Consider the following 16636-nt stretch of genomic DNA (forward strand, 5'->3'; position numbering starts at 1 on the left):
TACTCATAGAAAACTTGGCTCATTCTGCTCCTCATAGACTTTATTTTTACTATGGTAATACTTAGAGCTTTCCACCCCATTTCAGCTACTTTCCATTGATCTTTGGTCATGATGACAGCTAAAAGATTTATTGGAGACCATATGAAACGTGTCCTCCAAAAAGCCCTGTTTTGTGTCTTCAGAATGTCAGGAAGAAGGTTCAGTTATGTGTCCACCTAACAGGAAAACACATGTCGGCACAAGTGTCGTCTTCACCACAGAGAGACATTAAAACATATCATAGAAACAAATATTCTGTTGACCTTTGCCTTATGTCAGGACATGTTTAGTTCATTTTTAATCAATTCTATTGCTTTGAAAATATTTTTGAGAAGATATTGAAAACTTACATTACAAGGATAAATAGAGACACTCTGTCCTTTCAGTTCTCTTCTCACCTCCCTCTAATTGGCATTTTAACCAGCATGTTGTCGTATCTCCCACCGTGGTAAATATCTATACAGCTTCTCCTATGTGCTTAACTATTATGTTAGCCTTTTCACCTGCTGCTCCTTTCCTCTCAAGCAATGCCTGCTTTTCCTACATCAAGGCATTTTATGTCTCACCTTAAAGTAGAGTCTATAGACATGTGTCATAGACATGTTCTTTCTAAAAACTCTGGAAAAAAAATCACACTGCATGCATAGAGTTTATCACATTCAAGGTACATTCGAGGTTAAGTTTATTTAAATAGTTAGAAAATGTTCCATAATGGAAGAGTGACTTATAAAATTACAAATACAAAATTGTATTTTTACCTACACAAAGAAAGAAAAACAAAAAAAAGTTGTATGAATCTCAGAACAGCCAAAAAAAGTATTTTGATGTAACAGACTTACATAAAAAATAAAAACATACAGCTCCCCGAAGATGGTAATTTTTTTTTACACAATGCTTTTAAAAGTGCGGTATTTTATATTTGGGGTCATCAAAGTTCTACATAAAATATGGAAAATAAGTGTTAAAATATTTTAAACAGCAATTTGCTGTTTTTCTACATTATAGAGAGAACATGAATTATTTGCAGCATAAAAAATATGGTATTGAAAAATACAACTAATTTACCCCCAAAAAAAGTCTAGATATTTGTTGACAAACAAAATAAAAAGTTGGGGCTCTTGACATTTGAGGCCAAAACAGATTAAATGATAAATGGTAAATGTCATACCATGGATCCCATGAACTTATATTGAGATTACCTAATCTTTCAATGAACTATGCCTTAATTCCATGTGCATGAAAAGTGAATAATTGAATAATATTCAGCACTACAGTTGAGTGGACCCTGGACCTGACCACAAACTTCATTATCATTAGCAGTTTGTGTCCGGGTTCGATTAAACACAACCACCCTTGAACTCCTCCTTAATATTAAAAAAAAGCCTTACCTCAAAGATAAAAATGAGTGTACACTTTGTCAAAGCTGAAAGTTTTTTTCATCTCTCAAAACAATCTAAACACAACTAACTATTCTGAACATGAGGATGCAGTGGATGAGGGTAGGAGGATGGGAGGCAAGGGGAGGTCAAGGGGAAGATGGTGGGAAGGACAACAATAGGAAACAACTGAAGGAGAGAACAAAAGACAAGCTGAGATAAAAAATCCTACTTAACAAGATTTCCCTTGGATTTACCTGTATATTTACCTGCATATAAAACACAAAAGGAACATGAGAAAAAATATCATATGATATCAGTGTTTCTAGCTAGACGGAATTCATCAGAAACTTTGGCTCCACATCTTGCTGAAACCAAGAGTAACTTAGCTGAAAGGGAGAAAGATGAGACAATGTACTGGGCAGTGCTTGTGTAGAAGGGGGCATTGTTATTGCTGGAGCTGGAATACTGAGGTGATCTACTAACACGCCCCCCAAAGCACTTCAACCTCATTTGCATATTTGCACAAAAGGAGGAGCTGGAAATTAAAAACGAAGGCATGGGTGGCATTTGAGGGCATAGCCCCACATAAACATAGCAGTTAGCAAAATGTGGTGATTCATTTCCACTGTTGATTTAGGCAAGTTTGTTAAAAGGTTAGTGATCATTTAAGGTTATTCAAGGCTATTTTGATAGAAACCTAAATTGAAAGGTGGATCAAAGTAGATGTGAACAAATATCACCCCTCCAACATAGCTGGTCATTTCTTGGATATAGAATAGACATACAGCAATGGTATTAAGGATTGCTAAGGAATGCCACTTTCTGCTACAGCAGATGTCATGCACTAAGCGATTATTTCTAAAAGTAATACACGTGTAGGCCAAATAGAAGAAATAGCTTATGCTCATGACTATTTCAGTTTTCTCATCCATGAAAAAGGTTCAGAACATCTATTTTTAATATCTTTTGTTCCGACTGACTATAGGATTGAAAGGGCACGTCTGGTCCATGGAAATGGATCTGAATAGGACATGCCCTGAGAATATGGGAAAAGATACACTAATTTGTTATTAAAAAAAAAACCTTGTAGTTCAGCTTGTTGTCTATTCTGAAAACAAGCAGCAAACTGAAGATAAAAAATGGAAACTTTATAGAGTCAAATCTTGCCTTCAGTCTACCGCTCCCTGTTCTCTTATGTAGTGTAGCCAGCCAGTGTGGCGAAAGCTGATAATTGGGCACATATGTCGTACAGCAGACAAGGTCATCCTATAATATTTCTAATAATTTAAGGGATAATTCCTTTAGTGTTGTTTTATCGATTGATCTTATGGATATACTCTACAAATTTGCCTCCGGCACAAACATCATAACTACTTTCTCAGATGCCTTCGTACCACGGTATTGTTCATTGATTAATCTCCTATAATCCCATTATATTCTTTGGTGTCGTCATTTCGAGCAGCTTGTTGGTTTTAAAGGTCAGATGTTGGCTGTTATTCCTTGAAAATTCACATAAGGGTCTCTGTGTCTTGCAACCGAAAACTCTCTAAAATATACATTCAGTATGGAGATATTTTATCATGGCAAGTCCATACTGGCCCAGGGCATGCCAAAAGTAATCACTGAAAATTCTGCCATATTGCAAGTATAACATACAGTATATGTAAAGAAGATTTACCGATATTAAGGAAATAATAAAAGAACAAGGCAATGTAATTCAATGAACTGTGAGGACAAGATATTGCATCTCTAAAGATGAAGCGAGGCAGCTTTATGAACACTTACAATCCCAGTACAGGTTGTTGACCTAGGTCAAGGAAGGGTGGATTAGACACAAGCTGACATTATGTATCATGTAATATCTTCAAGTGGAAGTGGTCGCACACAAAACATAAAGGGGGGCAGTTACTACTATGCATTGTTTGACAGTTTTCTGGTGGCTGTATTATTGTGTTATTGGCTGTATTATTATTGTATTATTGACCTTATTGTTATATGCAAAAGTAGGGGCTTCTGATGAGATGCCATGAATCAGTACAGTCTATTGGGTGGGTTGTCTGTACAAGAAACCAGTTTTATGGTAAAAGAAAATATTCCATCAGTCAGGTACAAAAGCGAACATTTCAGGAGATTCACAGATGGGACCATTTAGTTAAAGTACATGGGCGATAACAAAGAATTTGCCATTGGCGATTAAAAAAAAACTTTGTAGCCATTTGGTGTCATAAATATGACATAGGTCATAGATGTTACTAAAAGCTTAGGCAATAAATTATACGTTTATGTCTCATAGATCCAATATGACATATTTATATCGCTGGAAGGTCATTGTCAATGACCCTTTGAGATCCAGCACCATCGCTTCATTAATAATAGGAATGGGGTGATATTTATAGACCTAGTGGTTTTAGTTCACATGTGCAATCACTATTGTGTTTAGTGGTAAGGTTGTATCTGTCGCTTGTCTAGCTGTGTGTGTACTGTATGTCTTGTGATATAACATATCCTGACTGTAGGCAGTCTCCTGTATAAATACGTATGTCTGGCTGCACTGTTGAATTTGACTTTGCAGAAACAGCTGGTGACAAAAGCCTGCACAGTCCAGCTCCTAAAATAAAAATCTCTGACAGCTGTGGAGCAGCACGCACGATAAATGAATACGAATCCTTGTCAGTCGGAATGACCTTCGCATCCTCTCAATATGAACACTGCATTTTGTATGCATGGAAGGCGCTAAGTTGCGGTTGCTGAAGAACGAATTGCTTTGTGCAGACTGTTTGCAATCCCAACATTAATAGGAAGAATACATTCTGATAACAAAGCCAATGAAAATATCCACCGGTCTTATCAATGTGCTGGTACAAGTGTCAACAATAAATGAAGACTTCTGCATTTCTGCAAGTCTATACAAAGTACAGTAGTCTGACTGGTTGGTGGCACCTTATAAGGGAATAACGTTTACTTAACAGCTTATGTTGATGTCATGGTTAATGATAATTTGATAATATTGGGATAACTGGGTTGGGGGGAGGACAAATGGCACAGCTATGGCCATGCATAACCTGTGTCTGATGCCCCAACCACATGCAGTAGCCATTGGTTACATGTAACTTATGGTGGGGAAGGGGGGGCCCCGGATACAGAATCTATGAAGACAGACCTCTGCCCACTATTGTTTGATGTCACATTTGTTTATTTTAATAGACAACATTAACTTAATAGGCAGTCTGAAAATGACCCAAACAGCTGCTCATGATATATGATAAATTTGAAGAATTTAAGACATTTTTGCTCTCACTTTAAAACTTGTCACGTTTGTTGGAAGCATCTTTTGTGTTTCCATATTTCTCTATAAAATTTTCTGGAGATCACTCCCTGGTAGCAGTATTCTGGTCAGTATATTAGAATCAGGAGTGGGTCTTACAAAGGTAACATTTAGTATAAAGATTTATACATCATCTTTGCTTACGATCCATTCCTGACTTTGGCTTCCAAATCTTAATAAAATTATTGGTGTGCGAGAGGCTCCTAAAACAATATTAAATAATTAGCTCTAAAAATACGCTAGGTTTGGCATACAATAAGCCAAAATACAGACCTGTAGATAACCTCTGCTTAATGCATTTGGAATCTTCAAGTCACACATGGCCCCTTTGACCCTGCACTGTATTATAGTATCAGAGTAGGTGAGGTTAAAGAGGTCGGCCAAGTCCAACATATAAACCTATGGTGTGGATCCAGAGGAAGGAAACAAAACCTTATAAGGCTGATGCCACATGTCCCTTTGAATAATTCTCTGGATCAACATTATAAAAGCAAACTTGTGTCCCTATAACATTTTTCTATTTTTAAGAAACGCATCCAAACCCCTACACCTGGGGGGCTCCCTTAATTTTTTTGATACTTAGAGTCACTTTACTGCTAGGTTATACAACTTGTAGATAAACTTGTAGATAAATTCCATGGGTATACCTACTGAATTTGCTGAAATGTTATAGGGCAGTGATGGCTAACCTATGGCACTGGTGCCAGAGGTGGCACTCAGAGTCCTTTCTGTGGGCACTCAGGCCATCACCAGAGATGACTCCAGGTATCTTCCTGCAGTCCCAGACAGCCCAGGACTTGCTGTTCACAGAGCTATTTTATAGTGACAGCTCTACCAGGGACTATTTTCTGCTTTATTGGTGTCCTCAGGTGCTGGTATCAATGAAAACTGTGACAGAGGAGGGAGTATAAATCACAAATTAAATTTCTGTGTTGGCACTTTGCGATAATTAAGCGGGTCTTTGTTATTGTTTGGGCACTTGGCCTCTAAAAGGTTCGCCATCACTGTTATAGGGTATTGGGTCTTCCATGGAACAAATAAAAAATCATTAATAATAATTCCTTTATTTACATAGCGCACACAGATTACACAGCACTGCACAGAGCTTGCCAAATCAGTCCTTGTGCCTATTGGGCTCACAATCTAATCACCCTACCAGTATGTTTTGGAGTGTGGGAGGAAACCCATGTGCAACACCCTCGCCGATGCAACGCGGAGAAGTGGTTGCGAATACGTCCCACCATGTAGCTTGCAGCCTGTGTAGGGTCTGACTAGCCCCACAGCATGTCACTACATCACACTACATAGTCCTTATAGGATACAGGGGAACATTGCAGTGGTAGATCCTGCCTGGTAAGGCAGGAGTTAATTGCTTTATGTGATGTAAGATGTGTCATCCAATCACATGTATTACACTCTATCTTCTGTAAGCTGAGATGTAATTGGAGGAGCAGCAACCACCTGACCAGGGGAGTAACAAGATCCCTGTTGAGGAAACTTCTAGAAGTCAGTCTCTCTCAGGAGAGAGTAGAGACCAGTTCTAGCCAGACCTAGGAGTCTGCAGAAGCAGACTGGAGTAACCCCAGTCTAAACTCTATACAGCTAGCATACCAGACCAGAGCAGGAAGAGCCTAGCCCCTGCCTGAAGAGTGGAACTAATAGCTAAGAGTTAGTGAGGAAAGGGGTTTCATCCTACCTTTAAGGGTGATACCTGAAGCATCCCAGGACAAGCTGAAGCATTCTATTAGGACACAGCTACCTCCCAGCCTGCCCTCTGCATCCAGGCTGGCGCTCTACCTCCTGTGGCTCCCTCCAACTGCATCTCAGCAATCCACTACTCTGTTAAAGGCACGTTGCTGCGGTTCCTGACGGTTCCAATAAAGAACTGTAAGTTGTTTTTGTTCAACCTCTGCCTCCGTCTGGTCCCTGCTACTACGGCTGCCATCATCACAGGCACCCTGTCCACCACACAGAGACTCGTACTCTAGACACCCCAAAGGGTTGCTCCAGGGAAATCCACTAAAGCAGCCTCTCCCTCATCATTTCTTGCCAACACCACCCTGCTGGAGACCTGCCAGGCTGTAGGACAGCCCTCCGGTTCCCCATACCAAGCACCGTGACACTAGCGTGCCTAGGCCGCAACCGCCAGCCACTCAGGTACTGCGGGCCCCGGCTGACTCCAGGCCCCGAGAAAAGGCTAGGCCCCGGTGGGGGATGTTGCACATGCAAACACATCTTGATAAAGACTTCCTATGTAGACATATGTACACAAGGTGTTTAAAATTTCATGGACCCCTTTCCAGATCATGTTCATTACTGGTAAAGCTGGTAAAGTTGAGAAGGATGTAGTATAAATAATTCAGTGTTGATGCAGAAAAGGTTTGTAAAAAAGACATATTATAAAATATAGTGTAAGGTGATTGAAGGGTGGGGAGGACAAAGGTCATCATGATCTGTATTGATCTCCAACGGACAGATTTATGACAGGGCATTGCTTATCAAATGAGTACCGTACCTTTTTAATCACTAGAGAGCGTGTTAAAAACCTTAAAGGGGATGTCAAGGTGCTATATACAAAATTTTATATATGGTCGGGGGGCTTGAAAAAATAATATATACGAGGGCGGTTCAATAAGTACCCGTGTTTGACAACACAGGGCGTTCCTGACGGAAGTTGGTGTTATCATTGTGTGCTGCCATCTATCAAACGACGGCAAAACAAATTGCAGACTGATTGATTGGTTAGTTTGGATTTGGCAGCCATTTCAGTAAGACTTGTTTTGTGATTTTCACTAAGATGGAAAAAGAGCAGCATCGTTTGTTAATTCACTTGTTTTTGGATGGGAAAAAATACGAGGTGATAACAGCAAAATTGGATGCTGTTTTTGGGATCACTTCGACATCTATGACCACAGTTAGATATGGGTTCAACGAATTTAAACATGGGCGAACATCCGTTTTTGATAAGGAGCGACCAGGACGTCTGGCAGACGTGGTTACCAAGGAAATGATTCAAAAAGTCCATGACATGATACTCACTGATCGACGAACGAAAGTGCGCAAAGTAGCAGAGGCCGTAGGTGTGTCAACTGGAAGGGCAATTAATATTTTACATGATAAGTTGGCTCCCGCATTTGGCGAAAAAGAAGGTGCTGTTTCAACATGCTAACGCACCAGCATATGCATCTGGAGATTTCACCGCCAAACTGCATGAATTGCGTTATGAATTGCTGCTGCAGCCCCCGTATTCACCCGATCTGGCTACCTGCGACCCTTTCTTGTTCCCTAACATGAAGAAATGGTTCGCGAGAAAAATTTTTAGATCAAATAAGGAAGTCATCGTGGAGACAGAGACGTATTTTGGAGAGTTCGACAAATCCTATTTTTAGGAGGGGTTACACAAAATGGCAGGAACTTTTGGAGAAGTGTATCTTTCTAAAAGGGGACTATGTTGAAAAATAAAAAAAAATTAATTACCGCCCTCTTAACATCACTATGAATTTCTGCTTGTATAGTTATAGTATATCAGGAGACCAAGGAAACTTTTATAGTACCGTAATTCAATAGTTATTAATCACTGTACCCCCTTCATGAATATGTCCAGCCAATCACAATTTATAGGGCCACAATTTTATGTGAATAAGCTTATAAGGGCGGCACGGTGGCTGAATAAGTAGCACTTCTGCCTTGCAGCGCTGGGGTCCTGGGTTCGAATCCCACCCAGGTCAACATCTGCAAAGAGTTAGTATGTTCTCTCCGTGTTTGTGTGGGTTTCCACTGGGTACTCTGGTTTCCTCCCACACTCCAAAACATACTGTTAGGTTGTTTAGATCGTGAGCCTCATGGGGACAGGGACCAATTTGTCATGCTTAGTGCAGCGCTGCGCAATCTATGTGCATTATATAAATAAAGAATTATTATTATATTAGCCAAAAAGGCAGCACTCTTACTCTCCCTGTGGCTTTCGCCCTTTTAAATTTACTTATATATATATATATTATATACACACACACACACACACACACACTATACTGCTATAGTAAATCACTATGTGTGCTAATCGCAGGTATCTGCAAGGTAAAATCAGGGAATTTTTCAGTATCACTACAGGTGATTATTATCAATATCATTTTATATGAAAGTGACCATTTATGCTTTTACGTAATACTCATGGGAATATCATTTCACACTGACATCCAGGGTTCGCTTCCCTATGATCATTGTGAGTTTTATCTCCTTCTGTGATATTATTAATCATCTTTTCTGGTTATCACGGTGACCTTGAACTGACCTCCTGTATAAATGGGAGGTTAATTATAGACCATCTACATGGCTGTAGTAGGGGGCATAAAGCTTTTTACACGTTTTGTGGCTCATATTCTATTACATTTGAAATAAGGATAGGACTAGAGAAAATGTGCTATAGCTGAACATGTTTTCAAAGCTTCATTTTTAATAATTGAAGATGATTTGATGATTTTATTTTCATTTTAATGTACACACACCACATGCTTGATATTCACAGTATGACCCGTTTCATATCAAAAGAATCCTTAAAGGGAATCTGTTCTATTCAAGGATTGTAGCTTCCCTGAATTGGGTTTACTTGCTGAAGCTACACTGCTTTGTAGTAACGTATGGTTGAATACTTTGGCAGAGCAGCAGTATGAGGCCTTTTTTTCATAGTTCAGCTGCTACTACTACTACTTTGCTGCAACACACGCAGATTACACAGCTCACCAGGACTGCTACCTAAGACCATTTGCCCATGATCCGAGTGTCAAATTGTACGATTTTGATCCTAGTCCTATCCCACAATATGTTTTTATAGTGTCATCCAAATTGTGTTCGATTTTCACTTCTGATATTTACAGGTCTGAGCTACTTTCTTGAAACAAGTGCATCAAAAACTGACCGCTCCAGGATGGCATCTTATTTTATGCATCCATTAACCTCAAAGTCAGGAAATAAGAGTTCTCCTTAAGGAGAGTTTGCCAATTAAGGCCGCCGTAAAGGCAAGTGGAGATTTTGAAAGTGTGGATTTCCCTCACAACTCGTCCAATGGACTGTGCAAACATCTGACGTGCGCAGTGAGTTGTGTCCCAGTGGGGTGTAATGTAGAATTGCATTATTTGTAATTTTTCAAAATTCCATAGTAGAGTTTCAAAGAAACACCATTTACTTGATAGACGTGTCCCTAAACTAGCTTGAATTTGGTTAGGAGCGATCTAAAATGTCTTGCACCACAGTTATAAAAGGCTTTTAGACCTTTTTTGGCACTTTTCCGACTCAATTAAGGGGGCTTACAGAAAATCGTCTGTGCACCCAAAACTCTTCAGCATGGTTTAGACCAACTGAAAGTAGGTCTAAAGTAGAAACTGACAGTCTTATAATGCACCAGAGTTTATCATCACAGTGATAGATCTGGCACAGCAAAAGAATCGTCTTTACCAGCTAGAGACTGGCAAGACCTGAGACACTTGTTAAATCCCCCCCAATATGTGACAATAATGTTTGGTGATAAGTAAAATTATGTATATACACACACGTATACATTTGTGACACAATATCACTAAACATTTTTGCCTTTCACAGCTGTTACCTTGTGATACACATTTTCTGTCACAACTGTGTGTAAAAGCCTTTGTGGAGATCCATATACGCAGTTGGAACGCGGGTAACGACAGCCATTTCAGAACATTTCTGCTACCATCACAAAAGATGCCGTCTGTGAAATTCTGTATAATAAGCAGCTGTTTAGTTGTCAGAAATGAAGGAAATGTAACCCAGGCTTGTGTGGAACACGTGTTTCCAAGCTATTTTGTATAATTAGCAGCTTTTTATCAATTCTCAAAGAAGAAACATGGAAAAGCTCCTTGCAGTGACTCCATACTGGCAGCTCCCATCACTGGGGTAGAAAGGTCTGTAATATGTATGTTTGTCAAGGAGCATTTGAGGACACTGAATATATCAAATCTGCTGACAACACAATATACAGACAGATTTCCTTTAAATGCAGTGCCCAGGATATATAACAGTTACCAAGATGCCCAAAATGATGTACAGTATCCATGAAATGTTGACTGCGATCCATTACAAGACTTATAACTCATGGGGGCACATCATTTACATACCCGGTCACTGGAGTGTCACTTCCCGGCTCAGGCCCGATAGAGCTCGTCATCTTTTTAGTGGTGCATGTAAGTGCTTGGGCTCGCGACACAATTTAAAAGTGCGCTCAGTCCGACGGCAAGCCCCCTAATTTGTGTCGCATAGTAGTCAGCCCGGCTCCGCCACACAAAGGGTCACGTGCAACACAATCCCAGCGCAGACACTTATTAAATACCTGTGCAAGCCGTTTAAGCCCCGAAAAAGGTGCACTGCCCGACAAAAGTGCACAGTGCAAATGAACCCCAAGATCTAAAGAACCTATAGGTAAAATCCCATGCCAACGATTTGATGTCTTTTCAGTCTTTGAGGAAATTGAGAATTTATTTATTGGAAAAAATCTATTTCATGATATTATAAAAACACAAAAAAAGAATAAAGTTCAGATTTCTATACATTTACCCATATTTTTAATGGGTTATAATACCATGTGAAAATTGGGAACAACCCACTGCTGAAGGTTTTGCTCTTGACAATCATTCAGATCATTGAATAAAAAGAATAATTAATCAGTATTGTTCATTCAAAACAAGCGAGTCTTCAGCAAATACGTAAAGACATTCTGGAGACTCACTTGGTTTTCGGTATTATACAGAGGGTGGCTATTGGCAGGTGGGTCTGGGAGTTTCCATATACTGTACATGTATAATGATACTGCACATACATACAGCACTGCCATTCTCAAATATACTTACTTTGATGGAAAAGTGCACAGGCTGGAGAATTCTGTGAGTGCACGCACACACATATGGTATGTTCTGGAGAACCATATCTTTGGGTATGTTGTAAGAAGTGGTAGTGGACTGTAAAAAGTGAATTTTTAATCCAGATTTGCAGCTCCTGCAAGGTCTCTGGCCATTTTTTCAGCCTGAGGAACTTTCTGTTCTCTGCATTGAATAATCAAAGCACCTCTCTGTTGCTCTGAGTGACAGCTGTAGAATCCAGAAAGAATCCTTCTGCCGTTCTTGCTCAAGGCAGAGGGGAGGGGCTGCGGACCATCTTACTGAGAATATAACAAATCTATTCAGTCTGAAAGACTCACCCAGAGCACTTGCAGGAGCTACAATCCTTCCAATGCATTTTTCACAGTCCCGTCACCACTAACCACATACACAATGGTATGATTACACACATCTCCAGAGATGCTGCCCATTACTGTCTGCAGTTTTGTATGGTTAAATCCTGGGCCGAACAGTGAACCTCTGTGGTGATTGTCCTGTTATGGAATAACCTTGTGTAGTACTGCCTACCATTATATGGCTATAATAAGTTTTAAATTATGTCAATACAATAGTCATATTATTTTATTATTCAAAAAGAAATGTTGTACTCTACCTTATCAGCCATAATCATTGATGATCCACCATGAATGCCCAGGATGGGAGTAAGGGTCTGAGCAGAAATAAAGTCCAAAATCTGAGCAATAGCTTCCTGGTCAGTGTCGTCACCAAATACAACCCCTTGAACCTTCTTGTCAGACATGAGGTCACAGATTCGTGTGATGATGCTCTTGGGATCAGATTCATTCATAGTAACCAAAGCCACCCTTGGTGTCACTGACAAATTGTGGAAGTCATCTTTTTCGTGAACATCTTTGATGGCGACCTCGTCTGAGGTGCCTACCAAGATTACTGCAATGTCCATACTGGGATGTTTTTGGGCAAAGCAACCCACATAGAAAAGAATCAAGAGGCTGATTTTTAAGAAGTAGCAGGCTTCTGTAGGCCTCATCTTCAACTCTTACTCTCCCTAGAAGAAAGGAAAAAAACATTGGTAAATGACAAGAATTCACAGTATCTTTGTGATCACTATCAAAATATTTCACTTTACATAAATCACAATCCGTACAGAATACCTGACAGGTCAGCTTTAGTGAATACTTGCATCTTTAATAAAGTAACATTTTCTTGTATCGGTGTGTTGTGTTATCCCTCCTTATTATTATGTTATTCTTCCTTATGTATAATCTAATAAAAACTGAGTATTAGCAGTAGGGGGTCCAATCAATACTACTATTATCACTACGTATCACTTTGACAGAGACTTATAGGAATTTGAAACATTTTTAGGAGGAATAACAAAGGAAGAGTATAAGAAAAGATGAGGAAAAATTGTTATCTCGTTGGAGAACAAATAATTTGTCAGGAGAAGTGACTATAGAGAAGATCCATTAATGGCTGATTGTTATGGTGTAAAGAGATTTACAGCTCAACCTTATCTCATGAAAGTACCGTAAGCGAAGTGATGGTGTCCTACTATAACCTTAGAGTAATGAGGATTTAGTAACTGATCTAATCACATGGACAATTGGTTTCGTAGATATACATAGTCATGATTATCCTTTGGTTCAGGATAAGGAAAAGTTACAGCATTTTCACCTATACATAACTTAAAAGTGAAAATCTTAGCAATGTAGCGGATCTAATAGGGTCTGTGTCTCGCCACATTTTATTTAAAGGGGTTTGCCCATGGAAAAAAAAGTTGTCAATTTTGAATGCCCTAGTGATGTTTACGCAATAAAGATTATTTTAACCCCTTACTTTGCAATTTTTGTCAGTTTTATTCCAGAGGCTGATCAGTTTAAGAATCCAGAGTGTGGGTGGACACTAACTAAGCAGACACTTCCTGATTCCTCTGTGGTATGAGATGTTGTGTGCTGACAACGTGCTTAAATTATAAGGGTACAGGGTTTTCCTACACTTTCACTTAGCTTTTAAACATTGAACTATGTGACACATAGAAAAAAAGAGATGAGACAGATCAGAGTCATGAGATAGAGACACAATCACTCTGCTTCCTCACCTAAACAATAAAACACACAGTCAGCTTTGCTATGTCACCCCCTCCCCTCAGATACAGAGCTTATTGTGTTTGTAGTGCTGCTGCTGTCTCCTCTAAATCTGCAGTGAAAAGTGTAGAAGCATGATGCTGCTGAAATAGGAAGTGCCTGTCTCTGTAGCTCTCTCTGCCTCCTATCCCTCCCTCTGCTCCTGCCATACAAGAGAAGCTAAAGGAATCTGCCAACCACAGTCAGGAGTTTACTGTTGGATCCAGGGACAACCATATTGTAAACATCAGGATTGATAGAGACAGGTTGGACTTATATCTGTGAATGGCTGCATTTTTGTAAATAATATTTAATTAGAGAATGTATCCATTAAACAACTTGTTGTAACTTGTCAGCCCTTTATTTACACTATGTTGTTGACTTAAAGGGGATTTACAGCCGATTTGTTATGATTTCTGGGATGGGTTATTAGATTAGCTGTTGTCCCGAGTGTTAAAGTGCACAGGAGCTGAGCAGCAGTAACACAAATCAGCCACCACACAGATAAGAGAGCTGTTCTTCTCATGCTACGCATGGCTTTACTGCTTATTGGACATAGTCAGTATAATAATTAAAGACAATGTCTTTTCATGGTTTCTGTAAAAATGAAGACAAAAGAGGTCACCCATATCCAGAGAACATTTGGTATGAGTGTAAAAGACCGTTCCGCAGTCAAGCGTATACCCCTGCCTACTGCACAGTTAAGAGACCCAACTGGTCTACGTTCTGATCACTGGACAGATCATAATACACCGATACTGAATTCACGCAATGCATCTGTTAATAGCCGAGAAGTACACAACATACAACACAAGAAGAGATAGAGAAAGATGCCTATTTTCAACCACAAAAGGAATAATATACAACATACGGGACAAATTTTTTCCAGAGGCAAATCTTCAAAACCTTGGACTATCCATCTGGCAACTACAAAGCATAGTCTGTGTGCAGATAAAAATCTCAGGGCTTCTTCTTTTGCATTCTATTTCACTGGCTTATTGAAGTATAATAATCTATCGCAGTGGCCGGTGATGTAGCAAAATTGTCAGCTACCTACTGATAAGGCGGCACACCATCTCCTGATCTCCTGATCTCCAAGGTCTTCTGGAGTGGATATGATTTACAACCCTTTAACACCGGAATTGAAATTTGGTGCATTACTGGTGCTTTATTTTCTTGGTAGGAACATTAAATTTCAGCTCTTTATACAATATCCAGTTACAAATCTTGTATTGTACATTGATCACCTATCCTAACAATTAGACCCTGAGTGTCCAAGCAAATTGTTGTTTGTGATGATTTCAGTCAAATCTGGTAAACCCCTTAAAGGAATCCTACCATAAGGATCTACTTCTGATGGTAGATTCATTCTGTCTGCCTCTGCCCTTATCTGTAATTTTATAATCTTGGAGCCTAACCTAACTTTAAATTTAGTAATATGTAATTGCAGAGGCTACTGGGGCGTGGAGTAGCCTTAGGTCCCAGTGTCCGGCCAAGTTAGTACAAGCTCTCGTAGCCTCTGTAGTTAATTTAGTACTAAAATAAGGTTTTTAACAAGTTAGGTTAGGTTCCAGGCCATTTTGCTAAATGGCATAAAAGTATCAATTTGGACTTTATTTTCTGTTACAGGATTTGCCACAAGGATTAATCTTTTTTATATCTTTTATTTTTCATAGACCGGGTATTTTGGCCATAACTAGCATGTTTATGATTTTTCTTGTATATTTATTATATCAGTAATAGTGAATGGGGGATGATTTTTTTGCTTGTATAACCCCCTAGGAACCTTGAACTTTAGGAAGTGAGATCACTCCTAGCCTAGGAGTCAGGGACAATGATCCAATTCAAGATGTCGGCGCACACGCAACACTGGTATTTACATGGTTAACACCTGTAAGCAGCAAACTCCCAGTCTGTAGGGAGAGGGCTCAGACTGTGAGCCCTCTTCATATACCCACTTCTAATTGTAATTATGGTCGTGTCTACAGTGCTGTAATTTGCCACATTTATCATATAAGTCATATACTTACTACTTTTTTAAGTCACCTGTGATAAATGTGGGGTACAGCTAGGCAAGCTAACCACACTCACATTCCAGCTCCGTTTTCAAAAAAGGAGAGGGAGCTGTAAACGGGGACACCATGAGGGAGGGAATACCGGGACTCCAGTCACCTTTGTCGGGTCAAAGGCTGCTAAGGCTATTGCCGGAGATGACCCGCTGCAGGTGGATGCACTTGCGCCGCAACTTTGACTTATGTATTTGGGGGGGCTCTGTGGATTTACAATTGCTTTATTTTAGAGCAATTTGAATGTAGGGTACTGTGTGGCACTTTGATTATTGGTTAATGTGTGGTGCTTGTTACTTTATTGGCTATTGTGGGAGCACTGTGACAATAGTGGCTAGTATGTGGGGCACTGGTAACATATTGGCTACTTTAGGGGCACTGTTACTCTTTTGGCTACAATGAGGGCATTGTTACTATATTAGCTACTGTGGGGGCACAGTTAGTATAGTGGCTACTGTTGCAGACACATTTGGTAACTGTTATAGCTGATCATTGTAGCCTGGGACTAAAGTACAGTAAATTACCAATATCCAGAGGGTTGTTTGTAACTAGGGGTGATCTGTAAGTCGGTGTTCTTAAGTAGGGGACTACCTGTATTGGCTACTGTGAGGACACCATTACTATATTGGCTACTGTGAGGGCAGCATCACCATATTGGATAGAATGGAGGCACCATCGCTATATTGGCTGCTGTGGGGGCACCATTAAAATATTGGCTACTGTGGGAAACCGTTACTATTTTCACTAATGAAGGGGCACTGTTATATTGGCTACAGTGGGGGCATAATAATAATAATCTCTTCAGGAGCAAAAAAAACACTTAAATTTGTGT

General features: G+C 39.7%; 1 protein-coding gene across 5 annotated transcripts in view; it reads right to left on the reverse strand.

Moving 5' to 3' along the window:
* The window catches only part of GRIN2B (glutamate ionotropic receptor NMDA type subunit 2B), a 552939-nt gene that overhangs the window by 201388 nt on the left and 334915 nt on the right, over positions 1–16636 (reverse strand). For all 5 annotated transcript variants that reach the window (XM_072127541.1, XM_072127539.1, XM_072127540.1 and 2 more), the window contains one exon: positions 12247–12660. In XM_072127541.1, the coding sequence (XP_071983642.1) occupies positions 12247–12642 (396 nt within the window). In that variant the 5' untranslated portion in view covers positions 12643–12660. The remainder of the gene's footprint in view (positions 1–12246; positions 12661–16636) is intronic.

The sequence above is a fragment of the Engystomops pustulosus genome, chromosome 10 (genome assembly GCF_040894005.1).
Source record: "Engystomops pustulosus chromosome 10, aEngPut4.maternal, whole genome shotgun sequence".
NCBI classification, from domain to species: domain Eukaryota; kingdom Metazoa; phylum Chordata; class Amphibia; order Anura; family Leptodactylidae; genus Engystomops; species Engystomops pustulosus.